We start from the raw sequence: 24604 nt of genomic DNA on the forward strand, positions 1-24604 counted from the left end.
CTTTTTTTATCAGTATTAACTAGCTTCTTACGCCCTCCTTGCTCCGTCCGTTATAGGTTATGTTGCAGAGTAGGTGGCATAATTCGTTAGCTTCATTTACTTCGTGATAGCCAGTCCTGATGCTAAGATTCTCATTGTTTTCATTTCACATATTTCTCATTACTTTCGCCTTTCTTCGATTTCCTCTCAATCCATATTCTGTACTCATTACACCGTTTATTCCAGTCATCAGATCCCGTAATTTTTCTTCACTGTCACTGAGGATAGCAATGTCATTAGCGAATCTTGTTATTGATATACTTCCACTCTTGAACCTTCCTTTTATCTCCGTCATCGATTCTTCGATGTGTGGATTGAACAGTAGGGGCGAAAGTCTACATCACTGTATTACACCTTTTTCCATCCGAGCACTTATTTCATGGTCTTCCTCACCTCTTACCTCTTGTACATATTCTATATTCTGTCTTTCCTTATAGCTGACCCCTATTTTTCTCAGAATTTCTAATATCTTGCACTATTTTACATTGTCGAACGCATTTTTCCAGGACGACACATTCTATGAACGTGTCCTGATTTTTCCTCTCTGGTGCCTTTACCTTTCCTAAAGCCAAACTGACTGTCATATAACACATCCTCAATTTTCTTTTCCATTCTTCTGTGTATTATTTTTGTCAGCAACTTCGATGCATGAGCCGTTAAGCTGACTGTGCAATAGTTCTTGCACTTGTCGGCTCTTGCAATCTTCGGAATTGTGTGGTTGATGTTTTTCCGAAAGTCAGATGGTATATCACCAAACTCATACATTCTACACGTCAACACTAATAGTCCTGTTTTTACCACTTTCCTCTATGATTTTACAAATTTTGATGAATTTTATCCGTCCCGTGGGCCTTGTTTGATCTTAAGTCTTCTGAAGCTAAATTCTGATTCTAATAGTGGCTCACTTATCTCTTCTACATCGACTACTGTTTATTCTTCTATGACGCCATCAGAGAAGTCTTACCAATCTCGCTTTTAATATCGTCGAAGCCTGTTTTGACTTTTTGCCGGCCTGTGTGGCCGAGCGGTTCTAGGCGCTACAGTCTGGAACCGCGCGACCGCTACGGTCGCTGGTTCGAATCCTGCCTCGGGCATGGATGTGTGTGATGTCCTTAGGTTAGGTAGGTTTAAGTAGTTCTAAGTTCTAGGGGACTGATGACCTCAGAAGTTAAGTCCCATAGTGCTCAGAGCCATTTGAACCTTTTTCTTTTTATTTGTTTTGACTTTTCTGTATGCTATGCCTGTACTTCCGACAATCATGTATTTTTCGATTTATTCACTTTTTCATGCAGCCATTTCGTCTTAGCTTCCCTGTCCTTCCGATTTATCTCATTCCTAAGTGACTTGTATTATTGTATTCCTTATTTCCCTGAACATTGTTGTACTTCCTTCTTTCATCGATCAACTGAAGTATTTCTCCTGTTACCCATGGTTTCTTCGGAGTTACCTTCTTTGTACCTTAGTTTTTCTTTCCAGCTTCTGTGATGGCCCTTTTTAGAGATGCAGTATCTATAGCCTTGGAGAACTTTAGACGTATACATTCATTACTTAGTACTTCCGTATTTCACTTCTCTGCGCACTGATTCTTCCTGACTAATCTCGCTAACTTCAACCTACTCTTCATCACTACTAAATTGTGATCTGAGTCTGTATGTGCTCCTGGGCACACCTTACATACCAGTATCTGATTTCGGTTTGTCCACCTGGCCATGATCTAATCTGACTGAAATTTTGGCGTATCTCCCGGCCTTTTCCAAGTATACTTCCCACTCTTGTGATTCTTGAACAGAGTATTCGCTATTACCATCTGAAATTTATTGCAGAACTGAATTAATCATTCTCCTCTCTCATTCCTAGTACCAGGCCTATATTCTCCTTTAATCGTTTCTTCTACTCCTTCCCCTACAATCACATTCCAGTATTCCATGTCTATTAGATTTTCATCTACCCTTACGTTCTGAATTACCCGTTCAATATCCTCAAGTACTTTCTCTCTTTCTTCATCTTCAATTTGCGACGTCGGCACCGACACCCGAGCTATTGTTGTCAGTTGCTTTGCTGTCAATTCTGATGAGAACAACCCTATCACTGAACTCTTCACAGTAATTCACTCTCTGACCTATTTTTCTATTCATAACGAATCCTGTTTCCGTCATACCTGTTGATATTACCCTACATTCAACTGACCAGAAATGCATATTCTCTTTCCACTTCAATTCGCTATATCTAGATTGAGCCTCAGCACTTCCCTTTTCTAGCTTCTTTAACATGTTTACCCTGTCCAAACTTCTCACATTCCACGTCCAGATTCGTAGAATGTTATCATTTCGTTGGTTATTCCGTCTTTTTCTCATCGTCACTTCCCCCACTGGTAGTTCCCTCCCGGAGATCCGAATGGGGCACAAGTCCGGAATCTTTTGCCATTGGAGAGATCATCATGACACTTTCTTCAATCACAGACCACATGTCCTGCTAGACAAAATGCGCTATTACAGTGTGCGGCAGTTTACAGGGGTATCTGCCCCTGTATTGATGCTGACCTACCGTCCAGTAGAGCGTTGCTGAAGGCCAGCCGCCTCCCTCGACCTTTCAAACTCACGTCACCTGACCCTACCTGCAGCGCAGTTATCAGTACGCGGCTGTCCAACATGTGAATCTGCTGCCTAATTATAAGGGACGATCAAAATATCTCCATACGAGCGCATTGCTGCAGCGTATATGTAACGTAGCGTGACTCCGAGTTTATGTAAGCACTGAAATCTAGACAAGGGATTAGTGTTGTATTCGTGTCTTTCCGTCGTGAGTGCGGTAAATGTGGGAACGTAAACTATGTCGAAGTTATTGCCAAATGCATGCATACAGGTGCAACGTGTAGTTATTCTTTTCTTGGCTGCCAAAGTACAAAAACAGGTAGACGTCCATCAAAGACTGAAGGGTGTGTATGGGGCAGCGTATCTGTCTCAAACTACTGTTGTAGAATGGTGCGCTAAGTTTCGTGCTGGTCGCGATTAGGAACAAGATTCCAGTTGATATGGGAGGCCAGCAGAAGTTACGCTAACCCAAGTGTGAGACACTCGAGCATCCGCCCTATAGTCGTGATCTCTCCCCATGCAATTATCAAGTCTTCGGTCTGTTAAAAAAAGGTCCTCAAAGGTCGACGATTCCTGTCGGACGAGGATGTACAGCAGGCAGTTACTGACTTCTTCACACAGCAGGACACCGTGTTTTACCAAACGGGTATCTTCAATCTGGTGTGACGATCGGATAATTGCCTCATTGCTCACGGCGACTTTGCCTGATTTACATACCGATACTGGAGAGTACGGCCTTCAAACGGACATTTTTTTATCGCCCCTTGTAAGTTTTCCATTCAACCGCATCTGGGGAATTTTACTATACTTATAGTTAAAGACAAATTAATTCTGGTAAAAGATACATGTATTGTGGAGTCCCAGTGTCCTCAAAATAAGTGATTGTACGTTTCGTAGCTTCTCCGAAGCAAAATCAAAGACGGCGCTTATCATAATTCACAGAAATTGTTCAAAAGCCAGTGGCCCAAAGGCCACACGTTAAACTTTACTCACACGAGACTTTGTTTTATCAATGCCATAGCACAGTGAATTTACATTGTGGAGGTACAGCTATGGCTCTTTGCTACGAGGGACATATCTCAGTTCACCAGGATAATTTGGAAAGCCGGAAATAAATAATTAGATATTCTCCGAGCCGACAAGTTCCACTAAATTACGTGTCGTGACCAAAAGGTCATCAGCGACAGCAATATCACAACATTTCAGTAGTGAAGAGCTTGCTAGTAGGCCGCGCCCAACCTACTACCTCCATACTGGGGAGTGATGCGCTGCACATGACTTCTTGCGTCTAACAGAACGAACTTTTTACTCTACAGAGGGGTGTGCGCTGATATAAACTTCCTGGGAAATTAAAACTGCGTCCCAGACCGGGACTCAAACTCGGCACCTTTGCCTTTCGCGGGCATGTGCTCTACAAACTGAGCTACCCAAGCACGACTTACGACCCTTCCTCACAGTTTTACTTCCGCCAGTATCTCATCTTCTACTCTACAAACTTATAAGAAGTGATTATATCATTCTCTATAATTTAGTGATATTGAGACAAGCTCTAGACGTTAATACATGCTGCGAATTTTCTACTGTCTGCCACAATAAAATGTTAGGTGGACTATTTTTGCCTTGTACTGGGTCTGCTGATGGACTCATTAACAGGAATCAAAGTGAAGGGGTGTCCACCCCTGGAATCAATGTCTTAACTCTTACATTGGGTTCTTTTTCAGTATCCCTGCTCTGCACCTCCGCTTTCCAGAGTGAGCTGGCTCAGCCCACCATGCTGACTGGCGGCCACGCCTGCTCCCGAATGCGCTGTCTGGTCTCGCGCACCAGCTACGACTAGTAAATTCTGATAGGCTTGCTCAGTCAAACCTCAAATAGCTCCACTACATATACTCTGATAGTTATGTTCTTTCCACCATTCTTATTGTAATAAAATACTGCACCAATTAATATATTCTCCAGCTAATTACTTTTCTTAATTATTATGTTTACTGATTAATTTACTTCATTATTAACTTCAGTGTGCACAGTGTTATGGCACCACTTCTCAAGTGATTCTGGCTCCCTTTACGATCACTATCATCTACGAGCTTTTTCATGTTGGATGCCACAGCTACTAATTTGTTAGAAGACAGTTCCTTTGCCTATCTTGCCTGTTTTATGATCACAGTCATTTATTTCACACAGTCAGCTGATTTCAAGTGCTTACTCGTAATCTCATAATTTTACATTGTCACCCTGTGTGGGTAAATTCCAGACGCAAACTGCATACAACCACACAGGATGACTGTGTAAAATATCATCTTGTTGTTGACTCGGTTGTTGAACTCTTGAGTCGGACCCCTGCATTCATCCCAATGTCTTTTGTCACTTTGTGACACCTTCATTTTTCATCTCATGTCGGATGGTCTCTTTTACTGTCCTATATTTGAATCTTTGAGCATCTGACTGTGCTTCCCTCGACTGGTCTCAGCTTCTAAATGTAAAATTAACATTGCCTCTGCGTACTAATCACTTCAGACAATAGATGCCACAAGGATACTGGGAGCTGAGGACAATAACACAGGATCGGCTTGTGGACAGCGCTCTACTTGGAGAGGGGTTAAGCTGGGAGTGTAGAAGGTGTCAAGTTGCCCAGAGCATCACCTCAGAGGTACGCATCACCAAAAGAGATTGAGCTGGAGATCGACACTGCACACCAACGTGTCATCAGCCATCCACCCAGACTCACAACATCGACTCTGACAAATGGTGTGATAAAGTGGTTAATTTCCCCACCCCCTCCTACACTTCCAAATACTTACGCACATGTATATTCAGTCAAGTCTAAAAAATTTTGAGTTCAAACATTTTCCATTTATACTAATAATCTGGTACTGCGGAGAAGAGGCCCCCATAAAGGGTGCAAAAAAGGGCAGCTCGTTTTGTATTATCACGTAATAGGGGAGAGAGTGTGGCAGATATGATACGCGAGTTGGGATGGAAGGCATTAAAGCAACGACGTCTTTCGTCGAGGCGAGATCTATTTACGAAATTTCAGTCACCAACTTTCTCTTCCGAATGCGAAAATATTTTGTTGAGCCCAACCTACATAGGTAGGAATGATCATCAAAATAAAATAAGAGAAATCAGAGCTCGAACAGAAAGGTTTAGGTGTTCGTTTTTCCCGCACGCTGTTCGGGAGTGGAATAGTAGAGAGATAGTATGATTGTGGTTCGATGAACCCTCTGCCAAGCACTAAAATGTGAACTGCAGAGTAGTCATGTAGATGTAGATGTAGATGTGGATCTCAACTACGTTGAAATACTGCTTTACCTTGTTTGTAACAGTCCCACCTGTCGCAGTATATTCAAACAGCAAATTTCGGCAGAAACACTTGCAAAACAACCAGAATTCCGATGTCACGATGGTCATGGTGAGACGAGAATTTCGCTCTCGGAATTTTGACAGCAAATCACACCCTGATGCACAATGCATTCTTTCTAGCGTCAGCTACTGGAGTTGGATGAGCATTTCCGTGATACTTTTGTGCTTACTAAAGGAACTGTTGAGGAAGCTAGCTGATCTTCGTTGGATCTTTCCTCTTTCCTGTGTCCTGTTGGATAATGATCCCATAATGAGGAGCTATTTTCTAGTATTTGTGGAACGACGATTTTGTAAGTTAAGTCCGTGGATGGGCTATGCTGCCACTTGAGTCTTCCGTAATGAACCAAACGGTGCCTGTGAGGACGGACCACTCTCCCGTTTCTTCCAGGATCTCCCATATTGCATCAGTTTTTCTTTGATCTTATTGTCTCTCTTGTTCACCGCCTCTTTATGATGCGTATTTCGCCAGTGATCAGTGTTATAAATATCAACCCCACGAAGAACTATCGATAGTTCAAAATGCCTGACAGACAATTCTCGAAACATAATAATCGGTAGTATTGTCGACACAATAGTGAATACGGAAAGAAAACGGTTTTGCTCAGTGGCATGTGAAAAGTGGAGACAGAACGATAAAGTCTACGGATCTGGTGTGGTAGTGAGAAGAGAATGTGTTGGCCTCGTACCGATCAGTAGTTATTGTATAAATAAGGCACTGAAGTAAAAGGGACTCGTGAGAGCTGATTATAGAGGCATTCGTGTTTAAACACATTCGTTACATTATTTACTTCTCAACTGAATCACACAAGCTATGTAAGAGGGACTTCAGTATCGATCGTTGGTTTAATTCTGCATCCAACATTCCTCTATAGAAATGCACAATCGAAGCGAAAAAGAAGTGAAAGAGTCCTCAAATTTACTCAAATATTTTGGTAATGGCAGCAAGGACATTAAAAACTTTGCAGGTGAGCTAACAATAGTTTTTCATACTGTCAGATGCAGAAGCATGGATTGTGGAAATTAATAATCGAATTATGTTTTCCATGATTCTAATTTGGATAAGTTGACGATAAGTCGCAGTACTAAGGCAGAAGGCCGGCCAGGGTGGCCGAGCGGTTCTAGGCGCTACAGTCTGGAACCGCGCGACCGCTGCGGTCGCATGTTCAGATCCTGCCTCGGGCATGGATGTGTGTGATCTCCTTAGGTTAAGTAGGTTTAAGTAGTTCTAAGTTTTAGGGGACTGATGACCTCAGTAGTTAAGTTCCATAGTGCTCAGAGCCATTTGAACATGCAAGGCAGAAGCAATTGTGAAAAAGGGCTCCGACCTACTACTGTGAAGTAATGACCAGGTTCTGGAACACTGTGAACCCTTCGAGAAGATTCCATTCGACAGAAGAATGTGGCAGTGCTACTTTTTCCACATGATCAGCCTCCCGACGGCGGTATTTGAACCCCATGCGGCGGGCACGTAATCAGTGGACAACCAGGCTATGTTATGACACCCACGGTGCCATGAAAACAATGATGTACCTACGACGCAGCTGTCATCACCATCAGCGTGCCTCGAATCCTGGACCACTGTCTGGCCGCTCAGACTCTTCATAGCCCTACGATATGCCTCTACCATGGGTCTTTTTGCCGGAACCAGTCACCTTCCCATGTTCCAGGGTGTGAACTGAAGTCGCCTCAGTTTAGCATCGTTGGGACCTGGCGCAGTCAGCCATAACAGTCCATCCTCTGATGAGGAGTTCAGAACATTGTGTCATCCTACCATCACTTAACCACCTTCCTTGGGACAACAGCAGGTGCCACTGCTGGACCTGCTATGGGCTTGGTTAAACAAGATATCCACGGCAGGCTGATGCAGCATCAGTGGCTGCTTGGTATGCCCTGCCACTGACAAAGGCATCGTGCCAGGAGACGCTGTGGCAGAGTAACTGCCGCACTCACCGAGGTTCCAGATATCAACACCCGTGGCCAAGAAGGCTGAATCATTTTTAATAATAAACAATAAGGGGCACTTGTATCTACGGATTGTCTTCTTCTGTTGCACTCATATTCATCTTCAGTGGAGAATCATTCTCCAATTCAAAGCCATCCCGTCACTGCGTCACACTTCTAATGAATTTCGATCTGGCATCTGACTTTCCGCTTTCAATCACTCTGCACGCATACTTCTGCACATTTAACTGAATGACTGTTTCCACTGTTTGTTCAGGAAACAACAACGAGTCTTTCCGCAATTCTATGTACAAAACGCTACATTTGTTCACATTGAGAGTCAACTGTCAACCCCAAATCAAGAGGGATTTGGGACAGTAGCCGTCGACTTTGACCAGTATAGTAAAGATAATGACTGTTTTGATGTAATTTCTTGATGCATATTTTGAATTAAATTTCTTTATAGCACTTATAGGTTGTATATCTTCGTTGGATTCGAGAGCTATTGTTTTCTTAATATTTGTCGTCTATGAGAAACAAAAGCTGTCTATTCTGGTTCTGAAGGAATTATAATACTTAGTCGTTTTATCAGCCTTCTTTTTACTACAAATTGGGTGGTACAGTATATCGAGGTTTCCACACTAACGGTACATCTCTTACGACACTCGATTCGTATTTTTTTCCAAAAACAGTTACAGTTCTCTTTGAGATAACCGTTTTGAGACTTACTCCTGATACGTAATCAGATTAGCAAAACATTTTCGCAGTCTGCACTTGAGCTGTAAAACGACAGTGTGTGTCTTTCTACACTCTGCTTCGATTGCCGTACGATAAATTGGTATTTTCTTTTTTTTAGTTCGTGCTGTGTTGCTGTATCCATTACATTCTTTCACGATATTTGATTACTTTTCTTTCCTTTTCCCTTGCTAAGCTTGAAAAGTGCCTATTGTCCGCTGTTTCATTTCCTCGCCACTGCACTGGACTGCAGTGTTAAATTTTCTCACTGGTATTAATCTTGTCTTGAGTTCTGTAGAAACATTTATTTCCACTGATGTTGTTTTAAAATTTATCTCATTCAATTATTTTCTGCTTTTGTAAAACTTACATGAACTTGTGTATCCTGTGTATCAAACAAGGTGTGAAGTGAGGTTTGGTATACTGAGGGATCATTGAAAGTATTAAAGGTTTTGTGGGAAATCAGACAATGTTTTTAATGAAAGTGTTGCAGAGTACTCTCATTTCTTTAGTGATACTTAGTAATCTTTCAACATTTTCCATATGTCATAAGGTTCTGCTGTAATCTTGGTTTTGCTATTTGTTGATGATAATGAGAGGAGATACATGGAAGAACCCTGGACATACTAAAAGGTATCAGATAGATTATATAATGGTAAGACAGAGATTTAGGAACCAGGTTTTAAATTGTAAGACATTTCCAGGGGCAGATGTGGACTCTGACCACAATCTATTGGTTATGACCTGTAGATTAAAACTGAAGAAACTGCAAAAAGGTGGGAATTTAAGGAGATGGGACCTGGATAAACTAAAAGAACCAGAGGTTGTACAGAGATTCAGGGAGAGCATAAGGGAGCAATTGACAGGAATGGGGGAAATAAATACAGTAGAGGAAGAGTGGGTAGCTTTGAGGGATGAAGTAGTGAAGGGAGCAGAGGATCAAGTAGGTAAAAAGACGAGGGCTAGTAGAAATCCTTGGGTAACAGAAGAAATATTGAATTTAATTGATGAAAGGAATAATATAAAAATGCAGTAAGTGAAACAGGCAAAAAGGAATACAAACGTCTCAAAAATGAGATCGACAGAAAGTGCAAAATGGCTAAGCAGGCATGGCTAGAGGACAAATGTAAGGATGTAGAGGCCTATCTCACTAGGGGTAAGATAGATACCGCCCACAGGAAAATTAAAGAGACCTTTGGAGATAAGAGAACGACTTGTATGAATATCAAGAGCTCAGATGGAAACCCAGTTCTAAGCAAAGAAGGGAAAGCAGAAAGGTGGAAGGAGTATATAGAGGGTCTATACAAGGGCGATGTACTTGTGGACAATATTATGGAAATGGAAGAGGATGTAGATGAAGATGAAATGGGAGATATGATACTGCGTGAAGAGTTTGACAGAGCACTGAAAGACCTGAGTCGAAACAAGGCCCCCGGAGTAGACAATATTCCATTGGAACTACTGACGGCCGTGGGAGAGCCAGTCCTGACAAAACTCCACCATCTGGTGAGCAAGATGTATGAAACAGGCGAAATACCCTCAGACTTCAAGAATAATATAATAATTCCAGTCCCAAAGAAAGCAGGTGTTGACAGATGTGAAAATTACCGAACTATCAGCTTAATAAGTCACAGCTGCAAAATACTAACACGAATTCTTTACAGACGAATGGAAAAACTAGTAGAAGCCAACTTCGGGGAAGATCAGTTTGGATTCCGTAGAAACACTGGAACACGTGAGGCAATACTGACCTTACGACTTATCTTAGAAGAAAGATTCAGCAAAGGCAAACCTACGTTTCTATCATTTGTAGACCTAGAGAAAGCTTTTGACAATGTTGACTGGAATACTCTCTTTCAAATTCTAAAGGTGGCAGGGGTAAAATACAGGGAGCGAAAGGCTATTTACAATTTCTACTGAAACCAGATGGCAGTTATAAGAGTCGAGGGACATGAAAGGGAAGCAGTGGTTGGGAAGGGAGTAAGACAGGGTTGTAGCCTCTCCCCGATGTTGTTCAATCTGTATATTGAGCAAGCAGTAAAGGAAACAAAAGAAAAATTCGGAGTAGGTATTAAAATTCATGGAGAAGAAATAAAAACTTTGAGGTTCGCCGATGACATTGTAATTCTGTCAGAGACAGCAAAGGACTTGGAAGAGCAGTTGAATGGAATGGACAGTGTCTTGAAAGGAGGATATAAGATGAACATAAACAAAAGCAAAACAAGGATAATGGAATGTAGTCTAATTAAGTCGGGTGATGCTGAGGGAATTAGATTAGGAAATGAAGCACTTAAAGTAGTAAAGGAGTTTTGCTATTTGGGGAGCAAAATAACTGATGATGGTCGAAGTAGAGAGGATATAAAATGTAGGCTGGCAATGGCAAGGAAAGCGTTTCTGAAGAAGAGAAATTTGTTAACATCCAGTATTGATTTAAGTGTCAGGAAGTCATTTCTGAAAGTATTCGTATGGAATGTAGCCATCTATAGAAGTGAAACATGGACGATAAATAGTTTGGACAAGAAGAGAATAGAAGCTTTCGAAATGTGGTGCTACAGAAGAATGCTGAAGATTAGATGGGTAGATCACATAACTAATGAGGAGGTATTGAATAGGATTGGGGAGAAGAGAAGTTTGTGGCACAACTTGACCAGAAGAAGGGATCGGTTGGTAGGACATGTTCTGAGGCATCAAGGGATCACCAATTTAGTATTGGAGGGCAGCGTGGAGGGTAAAAATCGTAGAGGGAGACCAAGAGATGAATACACTAAGCAGATTCAGAAGGATGTAGGTTGCAGTAGGTACTGGGAGATGAAAAAGCTTGCACAGGATAGAGTAGCATGGAGAGCTGCATCAAACCAGTCTCAGGACTGAAGACCACAACAACATCAACAACAATGAGAGGAGGTTGTGAGAATGAGTTTTCATTTTCTTCTTAATTATGTGGTTCGAGAATAATTACTGAGGAATTTTAAGATCATTTCTGTGATTTTTAAGCAAATCTGGACATGAATTTTTATGTTGTAATTTGATACCTTATGGGGTCATTTTGAATTTGTTGGCTGCTTCTTTGGTAGTATTCGTATGCAATGTATAATGGAGAAACCTGCAGTTGGTCAGAAAGGGACTAGGTACCTGTTTTGTAAAAAAAGTTGAAATAGAGAAGTATCTCAAGTCACAGAAAATTTTCATTTAGATATCTTAGCAGTTACTGCTACCAAGAGAAGTGATAATGTACTTGACAGTGATTCAGGTATTGTTCCTAGTAGTGCAGGAGAGTGTGTGCTAGCTATTAATGTTGATATTATAAGTCACGACATCAGCAGTGTTGTCATGAATGAGAGTGAAATTATTTCTGGTATGGCTCAGCAATACCAATCTGTTGACAGTTGTGGTGCATAAGCAGATCTTTCTATCGTTTCTACTAGTTGTTCCGTTCAAATTCAACACAGGAATACTTTCAGCTCTAACATTTACATTTCTTCAAAGCTTTTTAATAGACTGATGACATTTATAAAGGAAGATAGTAGGGCTATTACAACGAAACGTAAGGAGAAATCTGGGACTAGTAGTAAAGAATTGTGTGAAATGTTAGATAAAGGGTAAAATAAAGTGCAGAGGAGTTAACTGATAAACTATAGGCTAATGTTACTACCTTAAAAGGGCAAATACATGTTTTAGAACGAAAATTTCGATTTCTTAATGAGGATATTGCAGGGAAAGTTATTGAATTTGATACATAACTAAGAGAACTGTCACATTGGTAATGTGATGGTTACTCTACATCAAAACTCGATATACAATCTCTCACATAAAATTTCAAAAAGAAATTGCGCGCTTAGCGTTATATTTATGGTACGGTATATTGTGATAAAACTACAAAAATTTAAATCGCTTGCTCAATTTTAATGCTCCGTTTTCAACGTAAAAAAGAAGGTAAGAGTAATAAATGTAAAAAATTTACAAAAGAAAATGTAATTCAGGAACTAATGGCATAATTTAGAAAAATCACAGTTCGGTAGTCGTCAGGTGAAATTTCTTGGTCATATTGTGTCTGCGTCAGAGGTTCTACCTGCTCCTTCCCATAGACAAGCAAACAGATTAGAGTAGTTCTTGAAATAATCAATTTTTACAAAAGATTTCTAAGAATGAATATTTTGGCTATACCATGAATGTGTGCATTAACGCAAACAAGACTCCTTGGGAATGAGATACCAAAGCACGGGCAAAACTTGAATGTGTTAAGCAGGATCTTCTGGTAGCACCTCTTCTGTCAAATCCAGACACAACTAAAGAATTTTTGTCTAAGTTCAGACAGTTCTGAGATGAGTCTTAGTAAGGAGCTCTTCCAAGAAGCTGAAGTGGATGGAGTACTGAAGCATCATACCATCGGTTTCGAGAGATGGGAATTCACTTAATGTGCTTGCAATTACTCAGTCAACTTCACGCTCTAGCCGTTGTGAGGAGTTTCATGACGCCCTAGAGTTACTGTTTGGTGTGATGACAAAGGTTTATTTATGTTAATCATCAAGCACTGGAATTTCTGAAGAGTACAAAATGAACCAACGGTTGTTTAGCTGGTTTGGTGATATATCTAAAATCGTTCAGTTTGAAAATTGTGTATATATGAGGGCAGGATACCGCTGTCGTTGTCGCTCTTACAAGACCACCTCTAGAACTGAATCATGAAACAGGGGAAAACTTGAAAAGAACAATTTTAGTGTCATGTACTTACAAAATATTGCTTTTGATCATTATGTTATTGGCGCACTTACAAAAATTGCTAAGAAGCCAGACAGAGATCAGGATGGAAATAAGTTAACGAAAAATTGAGAGGCTAACAAAATGTTCTAATTATTCGGTGAATGTTGATATTTTGTTCAAGAAGAGAAGTGGCGGGAATTGTCAGTGAGTTTGCATTTCTGATGAGTTAGTCAATAAATTGAGCTGTTAACACTTTGGTGCAGGAGAATGTGTTCACAAGCTGCATGGAACATCTTACTTTCTTAGTATGGAGAAGCGTATTTACAAGGTTTTGGTTTCATGTAAGCCCTGCCACAAGGCGAAACCGCCAACGGTGTCGCATCATGCACATTTATTTCGGATTATTCCATCCACATTGAAATAGCTTGCTACATGTCATCTGTCTGATCCTCTCCTGAGACCTACTCAAAGGTATTCTGATTTTTAACTGCTGCTGAGTTCACTTAGTCTCGCTAACATCATTGAGGAGAGCTACAAACCAGTCTGTTGTGTGATCATTTCAGCAATGTTTTCAACGCAGATTTGTTCATTTGTGATAATGCTCCACAACTGTGTTTGGAGACGTGATTGGCACAGTAGAACAGGACAAACGATTTACATCCTTTCTCATCACCCTTCGTCTAATCTCTCAGCGAATGTCATGAAGGATCTTAACAAACAATGCAGGCTATATTGGAAATTTGTGGTAAGGACTTTGGGACCAAACTGCTTAGGTCATCGGTCCCTAGGCCTACGCACTACTTACTAGCGTAAACTAACGTATCCTAAGGATGACACACACACACACACCCCTGCCCGAGGGAGGTCTCGAACCTCCGACGGGGGGAGCCTCGCGAACCGCGACAAGACGACGCAGACTGCACGGCTACCCCGCGCGGCAGGCTACATTGTCAACAATGTCACAGATCTTGGAATTCCTACCTGCATACATTTGAGGAAGTGGCCAAAAAGTTGCCGAATGATTTTATATTCTTGCCACCGATCTTAGTGATGCATAACCCATTTCCAGCAGATACTATCAGAGAGGGTACAACGCTCCTGATTTCCAACAAACTGAGACACAGTGATGTAATGAGATTAGCTTTGTAAAACGTTAAAAAGCCTGCAGAGAGGCATCAATGATATGGTCAGACATAAAAGATCAGCAGAATAGTTTGCAGGCAGACAGAAGGTTTGAGTAAACTTGCACAAACTGTCCCGCAAACAACACGCATCTCGTTTCCTTCATGTGAACATTAGTTTTCATTTGAACACAGCAACTTCCTGGAAAATTTCGTACCTGTATGCTGAACATTTTAGAAAATGACGGAAATGTCTATACTAGATGGGACACATGAAAGAAAGTCACACAATAACGACATGAAAGCGATTGCAGTACTGTAGTGACAAAGATACTACTCTGGCATTCGGGAAGTGCGATGCTTATTTTCCTGTACATCCAACCTGATTTAGAAAATACTTCATTTTCCAAAAGTCATTCATAAGAAAAACAACAGGATATCGTCGACCACGTCATTGCCCGTTTCCTTCTCCTCCTCTTGCAGCTGGACCAGTACTCCATATCCAACGACCTCGATGTCAAGTTTTTGCTTTTAAATCACTTCCCCCGAGTTTTTCTGTTCTTGTTTTAAGTGACCGACAATCGCCACAATCTACTCAGAGAGTTCTCGTCCTCGCATATCGAAGAGAAAAGGTTAATATGGTATTTGCAACCTACAGGATCATCCAAGGAAAGGTCTCAGAAACAATTTCGCTTATTGAAGGTTGTAATGCCTTGATAGTACTGGGAGCAGAAAATTGGTTGAAACAGAAAGTGAACGAAATCCTAAGTTCAGATTGTAATATTTTTCGAATGACTGGTTAGTCGCCAGTGGTAACAGCGTATTTATTGCAGAAAAGAATTCGATTATATCTAGCGATGTGATCACTGATCCCGAATGTGAATTAATCTGGGTGAAGTTAAGTGACAAAGGTCGATCAAAATGGTAATCGGTATTTTTATAGATCGCCTGGGATAGAAACTGTAGTGGTAGAGCGTCTCAGAGAGAATTTGCAAAACGTCTTTAGCAATTTTCCTGATCATGCCGTTGCAATAGAGGGTGACTTCAACTTACCAGCTATAGACTAGGTCAGTAATGCAGTCGAAACTGGTCACAGAGACACAGTCTCATGTGATATTATTCCGAATGTCTTGTCCGAAAACTACTTCGAGCAGATAATTAGAGAACTAGCTCGTGAAGGTAACGTCTCAGACCTCCTTGCAACAAAAAGACCAGTACCTATCGAATCAGTAATGTAGAATAATGTATCCGTGATCATAAGGCTGTAATAGCAACTATGGCTACATGTCTTACAAGGAATGTTAAGAAAAGTAGGAAAATGTTTTTGTTCAACAAGAGTGACAGGGTACAAACGGCACAATCCATTCAAAAGCATCGGTTAATATACCTTAGACAAATATGTTCGGACAAGTCTTGAGGGGTGGGAAAGACCAACCGTGGTTTAATAGCCGTGTTAGAAAACTGCTACGTAATCCAAGATAATTTCATCATAGATTCAAGAGAAGTCAAAACCTATCTGATAAACAAAAGCTCAAAAAAGAGAAAAATCACATAAGGAGAACAATGAGAGATGCGTTCAATGACTTTCAAAGTAAAATTTTGCCAACCGATCCAAGCAAAAACCCTAAGCGGTTCAAAAACCTCTCTCTCTTCACATACTCAGTGAACATACTGCATGGAAACGGAAGATAACAGAGAGAACTCCGAAATGCTGAAATCCGTCCTCGCAAAATGTTTCACCGTGGAAGATTGTAAATCGGTCCCTCCTTTCAGTTACCGTACGTACGTCGAAATGACAAATATTGAGGCAGCCGATGGCGAAATATAAAAGCAACTACAATTACATAGCAGCAGAAATGCATCAGGACCAGATGAGAGAGGAACTTGCTCCCTCTCTAGCAGCAGTTTATTGCAGGTCGCTGGAGCAACGAAGGGTACCTAACGACTGGAAAAAAGCGCACGTCATTCCCAGTTTTCAAGAAAGATCGTAAAACAGATGCACATAATTATAGGCCTATATGGTTGACGTCAGTACTGACCATGTTTTATGCTCAAGAATTATGACGTTTTTAAAGAACTAAACCTCCTCTATTGTAATCAAGATGCTAAACTCAGCTCTCTCGGTTCCTGCATGAGATCCACAGTGCTGTAGACGACGGCCTTCAGGTTGATACTGTGTTCCTTGACTGCAGGAAGGCATTTAAAACCGTCCCGCACTGTTGTTTACCGGGAAAATACGAACTTACGGAGTACTGGACCACATTTACGACTGCGTTGAAGACTTCCGTCCGGACGGAACTCTAAACGTTGCGCTTAACGGAACAAAATCGAAACTACCTTTGCAGGTAGTTTCCACAGTACCCCAAAGAAGAGTTGTAGGACCGTTACTGTTTATCATGTATAGGAATGATCTAGCAGGAAGCGTCGGAAGCTCTTTAAGACCGTTTGCGGATGACGCGGCTATCTATGAGAAAGCAGCAACGCCAGAAGACAGTAACAATTTGCAGAATTACCTGCAGACTGTTGATGAATGGTGCAGGCTCTGGCAGTTGGCCCTGGACGTAAGTAAATGTAACATATTGTGTACGCATATGGAAAGAAATCCATTACTTTACAACTACACAATTTACGTTAATGATTGAAGCAGAGGAATTGAATTAAAATTTGCGCTTGCTTGTTCGGCAGAAATGCTAACCATTACACCACCGCAGTACGATGGTTAACATTGCTGCACGAACTGCCTAAGGTCTTAAAGATCTTATAATTAAATGTTTCCCTGAGATATTTAGATCTCTTTTTATTATCTACGATGATGATCGAAGCAGACGAAATGAATTAACATTTGTACCGCTGCCGGGACTCGATCAGGGGTCCCCTTGCTTTCTAGACAGAATTGCTAACCATTACTCCAGCGCAGTCTAACAGCTAATTCTTCTACACGAACTATCTAATCAAGAAGACCCGGGTTCGAGTCGCTGCCACAGCACAATTTTTAATTCATTTCGTCTGCTTCGATCACTATCGTAGATACTAAAAAGAGACTTAAATGTCTCAGGGAAACATTTAATTATAAGATCTATAAGATCACCGATGGTACAAGGACGTCCCATTACGTCCAATGCTGAGGTCCTTGCCAATATCAGAGAGCCCTGGCAGTAGCGACAATATGTAAGGGAAAAGTGAATTGAAGTTTGTGTTGGGGAGGGCAGTCAGCTTAGTTAGTTCGTGCAGCAATGCGAGCCAACGTACTGCGGTGATGTAATGGTTAGCACTTCTGCCCAGCAAGAAGACCCGTGTTCGAGTCCTAGCCACCGCACAAATTTTAATTCATGTGATGTAATGGTTAGCACTTCTGCCCAGCAAGAAGACCCGTGTTCGAGTCCTAGCCACCGCACAAATTTTAATTCATTTCGTCTGCTTCGGTCATTATCGTAGACAATAAAAAGAGATTAAAATGTCTCAGGGAAACATTTAGCTAACTACACTATTGATTACAAATTGTTGGAAACAATATCCATCGTAAAATACCTAGGACTAACTATCCAAGTGGGATGATTACATAAAAGGCAGCAGTAGAAAAGTAGATTCCACGCTGAAATTCCTAGAAAGAATCTCAAGAAACTGTAACTCATCCACAAAGGACGTGGCTTAAAACGCGCATTCAACCGAGTTTTGAGTGTTGTTCGTTAATCTGTGATCTTTATCAGATAGCACTGATAGAAGAGATAGAGAAGATACAACGGCATCGTTTAGCCGGCCTGGGGTGTTACGGAGATGCTCAACAAACTCCAGTGGCAGACGCTACAAGAGAGGCGTTGTGCGTCACGGAGACGTTTACTATTGAAATTTCGAGGGAGCACTTTCCTGGACGAGTCGGACAACATATCACTTCCTCCCACATACACCTCACGGAATGACCACGACGAGAAAATGGGAGAAATTACAGCTAATACAAAAGCTTACCGAGAATAATTCATCCCATCCACCATTCGCGAGTGGAATAGGGAAGGGGGGAACAGTAAGTGGTACGAGAAGTTTCCTCCGTTACACACCGTCAGGTGGCTTGCAGAATACGATGTAAGTGTAGATATACAGGGTGTTACAAAAAGGTACGGCCAAACTTTCAGGAAACATTCCTCACACACAAAGAAAGAAAATATGTTATGTGGACATGTGTCCGGAAACGCTTACTTCCATGTTAGAGCTCATTTTATTACTTCTCTTCAAATCACATTAATCATGGGATGGAAACACATAGCAACAGAACGTACCAGCGTGACTTCAAACACTTTGTTACAGGAAATGTTCAAAATGTCCTCCGTTAGCGAGGACACATGCATCCACCCTCCGTCGCATGGAATTCCTGATGCTCTGAAGCAGCCCTGGAGAATGGAGTATTGTATCACAGCCGTCCACAATACGAGCACGAGGATTCTCTACATTTGGTACCGGGGTTGCGTAGACAAGAGCTTTCAAATGCTCCCATAAATGAAAGTCAAGAGGGTTGAGGTCAGGAGAGCGTGGAGGCCATGGAATTGGTCCGCCTGTACCAATCCATCGGTCACCGAATCTGTTGTTGAGAAGCATACCAACATTTCGACTGAAATGTGCAGGAACTTCATCGTGCATGAACCACATGTTGTGTCGTTCTTGTAAAGGCACATGTTCTAGCAGCACAGGCAGAGTATCCCGTATGAAATCATGATAACGTGCTCCATTGAGCGAAACTGAGCTCTAACATGGAAATTAAGCGTTTCCGGACACATGTCCACATAACACCTTTTCTTTATTTGTGTGTGAGGAATGTTTCCTGAAAGTTTGGTTGTACCTTTTTGTAACACTCTGTATAAGGGGCGATCAAAACGTTTCCGTTCAAAGACCGTGCGGTCCAGAATCGGTATGCGAATCAGGCAAAATCGCCGTCAGCATTGAGGCAATCATGATACCGACGCACCAGATTGAAGATACCCAAGTAATAAAATCGAATGTGGTGCTGCGTGAAGAAATCTGTAACAGCCTGTTTCACATCCTCAACCGACGGAAGTCATCCACCCTTCAAGCTCCTGTTTAAGGATCCGAAGGCGTGACAGTCGCATGGGAAGAGATCAGAGCTATAGGGTGTTGCTTGAATGTCTCCACTTGCCCATAACGGATGAGGATGGCCTCCCAGATAGATAGGCGTCTCGTGGCGAATCGCAATCATCACGGAACTTGGCGCACCATTCCACAACGGTGGTTTTCCACAGACATGCTGCCTCACACACATTCTTCATTCTGCGAAGGACGTCTACTGGTGTTTTCCCTCTGGCAGCCAAGAAAAGAATAATAGCACATTGTTCCTGATTGCATGCCTTTGGGAATAATGTCGCCTTAGTTCGCTTTCCCGCATTTACCACTTGCGCGTCAGAAAGACATGAATGCCACACTAATTCCTTGCCTACACGTCAGTGCTAATGTACTCGCATTTGAATCGCGCTATTTTACTTATACGCTGAAGCAACATACTGAAAAGGGATCTTTCTATCGCCACTTGTATGTGTAGACTTAAGCTATGCGGCACACTCATAGCTGTCTGTGTTCACGAGAAATAAGTTCTCTGATGGCGGAAAATAACTATTTGCTCACCTATTTCCTCTGGGTTTACGACGACGAAGGCGTCTTCAGAGGGCATATCTGCAATGCTGATCTCCCTTTGCTCCTGCATCCAGGTGATCGTTGTCATTGTGGAGACGTCCATGTCATCTCGGGTCATCAACATGATGGGCACCCACCACAGCTGCTTGTCCTTGTTTGGTGCATCGTGGGGCCTCTCCCGTAAGAACATATGCTGTAACACAAAGTGCACCATTTATGTACTTAATTGTGTAGCCCATTCAAAGAATGAAGGCAGATGTACAACATAGATTTAGTAAACTAACAGGGCCAGCTGACCGTGGTGTCTCGTGAAACCTACTGAAGCTGGACCCGGAGTACAGTTTTAAGGAATATAGAAGTGATATTAGTAATAACACAAATTGCCCGAGACTGACAGTAAAAGCATTCTGGAAGTGACAGAGAGCACGCATAAAAACGTATATGCGACAAGCAATAGTGAACTATTATCACTGACCATACGGACGTTTACCCGTCGTCAGTGGACAAGCTACTTCCAAATTCGGAATTTTAAATTTTTGGTATATGTATCATTTAGAGCTGTCTTTCTGGGGTTGATAATTATATACCAGGACTTCACATATTTCCCAAAGTGTTTCGTGTCAATAAGGAAAAGATTCCAGGACGTTATGATTCGTGGGGTTTGAATTTATTGACGAGTTTCATTGCATCTTCAGACTTAGAATATTTTAGGTTGTTGATAGAGTAAGGAATTTTTCGTTTATTTCGACAGAGAATGATTCTGCCACAATAAAAGAAAATTTTGTGTGACAACTGCAAATATTTCAGAGAATAAAAGCCATTCGATATTTCTTGGCGAGCATCAGTAATGTTTAGAGGAAACTTTCAGTTGTGGAGCTTTGTCGCTTCTGTGACTGTGTATGCAGCTACCTGAGGATTTATCATAACATTCCTCAAAGTTCCTGAATATTCATGTGATATTTGCAGAGACGGTTATTGTCTTTGTAGATATTTCGCTTAATGTACCAATGTTACGAAAGAATCATCAAGGTATAACAAGAGTACTGATGTTTTTTTCATCACACAAATATATGACAAATAAAAGGCAATATAACATCGAATTTGACACATAAACACAAATGAAGGCAGAGGGACACACTGAGACAAGTGAGACATTTAGTAAATTTTCTAGTCAAAAAAGTTTGAAAGCAGACTCAGTTCCGACACAGTGCAACGTAAGGCTATGAGATAGAAATTTGCGTTAAAGTCCAATGAAAATGTTTTTGTGTGTACCACCAACTCATAGAGATTTCCAGAACAGCACAGATGTAACAAATTGTCGCAGAATGTCATAATTGAAATTAATGGCTTGATAAACTACAAAACATATGCACCAATACTTGTCTTAAAAATAGAAACAAGGGCTTTCACCAAAACCGCATGCAAGAAACTTTTTCAGAATGTAAATGGAAATGATCGTAAGGCGTCAGTGGCCGGGAGTTCCCAGGCGGGAAGTTCGGCCGCCAAGTGCAGGGCTTATTGAATGCTACGTCACACTGGGCGACTTGCGCGTCGACAATGGGGATGAAATGATGATGAGGACAGCACAGTACCCAGTCCCTGAGGGGAAAAAAATCTCCATCCCCAGCCGGGAATAAAACCCTGGCCCCCGCGCGTGGCACTCCAATGCGCTGACCATTCAGTTAATGGGGCGGACTTTTTAAGTATAATTAACCTTAACCTGCCACGGCAATTATTTCTCTTGCGAGATTTACAATTTATGTGGTGTTTGCACAGAAAGGAGTAACGCTCATGGGTTTACTAAATTAACTACCACAGTGATTCCAGCGAAGGGTCTGAAATCATAATGTAATTCATTGTAACGCACTAAAACATATCGCGAAATTTTTACTCTAGGAGTTTTTTCCGAACCATTAGAAGGGCAGTCAACCTGGTATCTATGCCTACTTGTAAACAATTTCAGTTGGCTTCGTGAAGTAAACGTCGCTGTCCTTGGAGGTAAATGATCGGTATGGTATAGCAGAATATCATGTCATGGGAACAGTTATGACAAGTGTATCACTGGACACCAACAACTGTGTTAATCTCCATCAGTGTTAGAGAGCAACCCATTACAAATGAGGATGGACACGTGGTAGCAGCACCGTGGCTGTCTATCCCCAATAGCGCAACGTTGTGCGGCCTATCTTCAAGAGAAGATATCTTGGCACTTATGGGCGATGCAGCCCAGTACGTTCTGTGCTGACGTCATTGCGATGCACTGCAGGTGTGTATTGGCCATGGCGATCCGCCAGCTGTCTTATTTTAAAATCTGCAAACACCGCCCTTGGAGTAGCGAACCGGTTATTAACAAACTGTTAATGTTGCGACGGGAGGCCAGTGTTCTTGGTCCTTATAAGTGCAGCCAGCTCCATCGATATGACACAACGAACTTTTTGTCCGAGGACAAAGCTAAGAAGAGGACGTTCCAACTAAATCAGACTACATGAAACGTCGGTTAAAGTTTAGTTTCGAACTCCAAGTAATATGGAACGGACATGGTGCGAAAGATTTTGATAGTGCAACACAGTTAAAGGCCAATATTCTGCTCTCACTAGTTGATAGGTAACGTACGACTGCAGGAGGTTCAGATACCGCAACAACGGTGATTCGTCATGGGGCAGATAACTGTCGCGGTGTGTAACGACAGTATCACATAAACTCTTTTAACTCAAACCTTATAAAGTCGTTAGAGTTAAACTATTAACCTTCAGTATCTACTATCAGTAAACAGGATTTGAACTGTTTACGAAATAGGCATGTGGTAGTACTGAATCGTTTCATTCGGAATAGTTTCATAATCCGCGTCTTTATTATGCATCTTGCATACTTGTCGTTCTGGTTTTCGTGATACATGTTGCTCATTTCGAGTTACTAGTGTCATCTGGTGAACAGATTTGTTTGTCTGTAAATATCCTTTGCTGTTCAACCCTACGTTTAATCATGAGTGGTTGATGTGAGTGTTTCTACAATTCAAATGTTTTGTCAGGCACTCACAGCGTGGATGGTCTAAAATATTGACAACTTAACTTGGTGGGGTAGTTTAGCAGAGCCAAAGATAAACACTATGTTCATATTTCGTGATGCCGTAATCGGAGTCAACGTAACTCTCTCCACAACACTGCGACTTGATAGTGGTACCGTTTTGGTTAAAGCCACGTTCGACACTCTTGCCACTAGCTGGGTACTTCTCGTGAACTGGTTCGTTCCAGTCTGGATTCAGGTAGTTCAGTATTTTACCTTAACTTGTAGAAGCGAACTGTCTGCTCTGTGTGGATATTAGTTTGACACGATGGGCGCTATGCCATTCCGTATTATGGTCATTTTAATTACTTTTATGTGGGAGAGCAGTTGGATAGTCTCGGCTTTGTGTGAATTGACCATCATACCGCGTATTCGGAGTCAGGCGCCTTCAGCATTCTGACCTCGTTTCTTGTTAAATCTGTTTGCTTAGTAATACCAGTGTTGCGTGGGAAATTTTTCATGAAGTTCAGGCGTTCAAATGATCATCCTTTGTGCTTAGCGTCGTGACACATGTCTACCATGTCACTATATACTCGGATCTAGTAGTTTATGCATAGTGCTTACATGGTTTCTTGTAGTCCATGAAATTCTGTTTCGAACAAACCCCAACAGTCGTCGACAATTGTTGCCATTAAGCCTTCCTTAGATTTTTAATAAAATGTTTCAAATTACTTCCACTTCCAATAACAGCGGTTACCTACCATTACTTTTGTTATCTGCTCATTTTAATTGTCAGCGGAGGTAAAATAAGTCGTTTCTCACTTTCCCTTATCGTGCGAACGTGTGTGAATTATGTGATCTTTGTGGTGACTGTGCTTGAAAGCTTAGTCTCTCCGAAGCGAGTCTGAATCCAACCTACGTTCCGTGTATCCTTGTAGGTCAGTTATAATAATATTCTAAGGGACCTACAAGCAAAAGTCCTCGGTAATAATGTGTACATATATGTAATTTGGATTTTTGTGCGATAAAAGTGTTGTAAGGGTCTGTTGGTGAGGATCCCACGTGTTTGATTTGTTTCTACAAATAAATGGTCACCGTTCATTATAAAAGGTTTCAATGTAACTTCCTGGCAGATTGAAACTGTATGCCAGACCGAGTCTCGACCTTTGCCTTTCGCGGACAAGTGCTGTACCAACTGAGCCATGCGAGCACGACCCATGTCCCTTCCTCACAGCTGTACTTCCACCAATACCTCGTCTGCTACTTTCCAAACTTCACAGAAGCTCTCCTGCTAACCTTGCAGAACTAGCACTCCTGAAACAAAGATATTGCGGAGACATGGCTTACCCACAACCTGGAGGAATCACTGTGTTCCGGTAACTGATTTTCTATCACCTGATCTTCTATTGTCCTACATGTTCTTAGTCACAAGTGAGAGTTATGCATACCACGTGAGAATTAGGGATAACCTAAAAG

At 41.6% G+C, this 24604-nt stretch overlaps 1 protein-coding gene across 1 annotated transcript in view; it reads right to left on the bottom strand.

The window, feature by feature from the left end:
* LOC124546401 (aminopeptidase N-like) overlaps positions 1–24604 on the bottom strand; it is a 263906-nt gene that overhangs the window by 107202 nt on the left and 132100 nt on the right. The window contains exon 11 of the mRNA XM_047125035.1: positions 20117–20318. Within this exon, the coding sequence (XP_046980991.1) occupies positions 20117–20318 (202 nt within the window). The remainder of the gene's footprint in view (positions 1–20116; positions 20319–24604) is intronic.

Source organism: Schistocerca americana, chromosome 1 (genome assembly GCF_021461395.2).
Source record: "Schistocerca americana isolate TAMUIC-IGC-003095 chromosome 1, iqSchAmer2.1, whole genome shotgun sequence".
Lineage (NCBI taxonomy): Eukaryota > Metazoa > Arthropoda > Insecta > Orthoptera > Acrididae > Schistocerca > Schistocerca americana.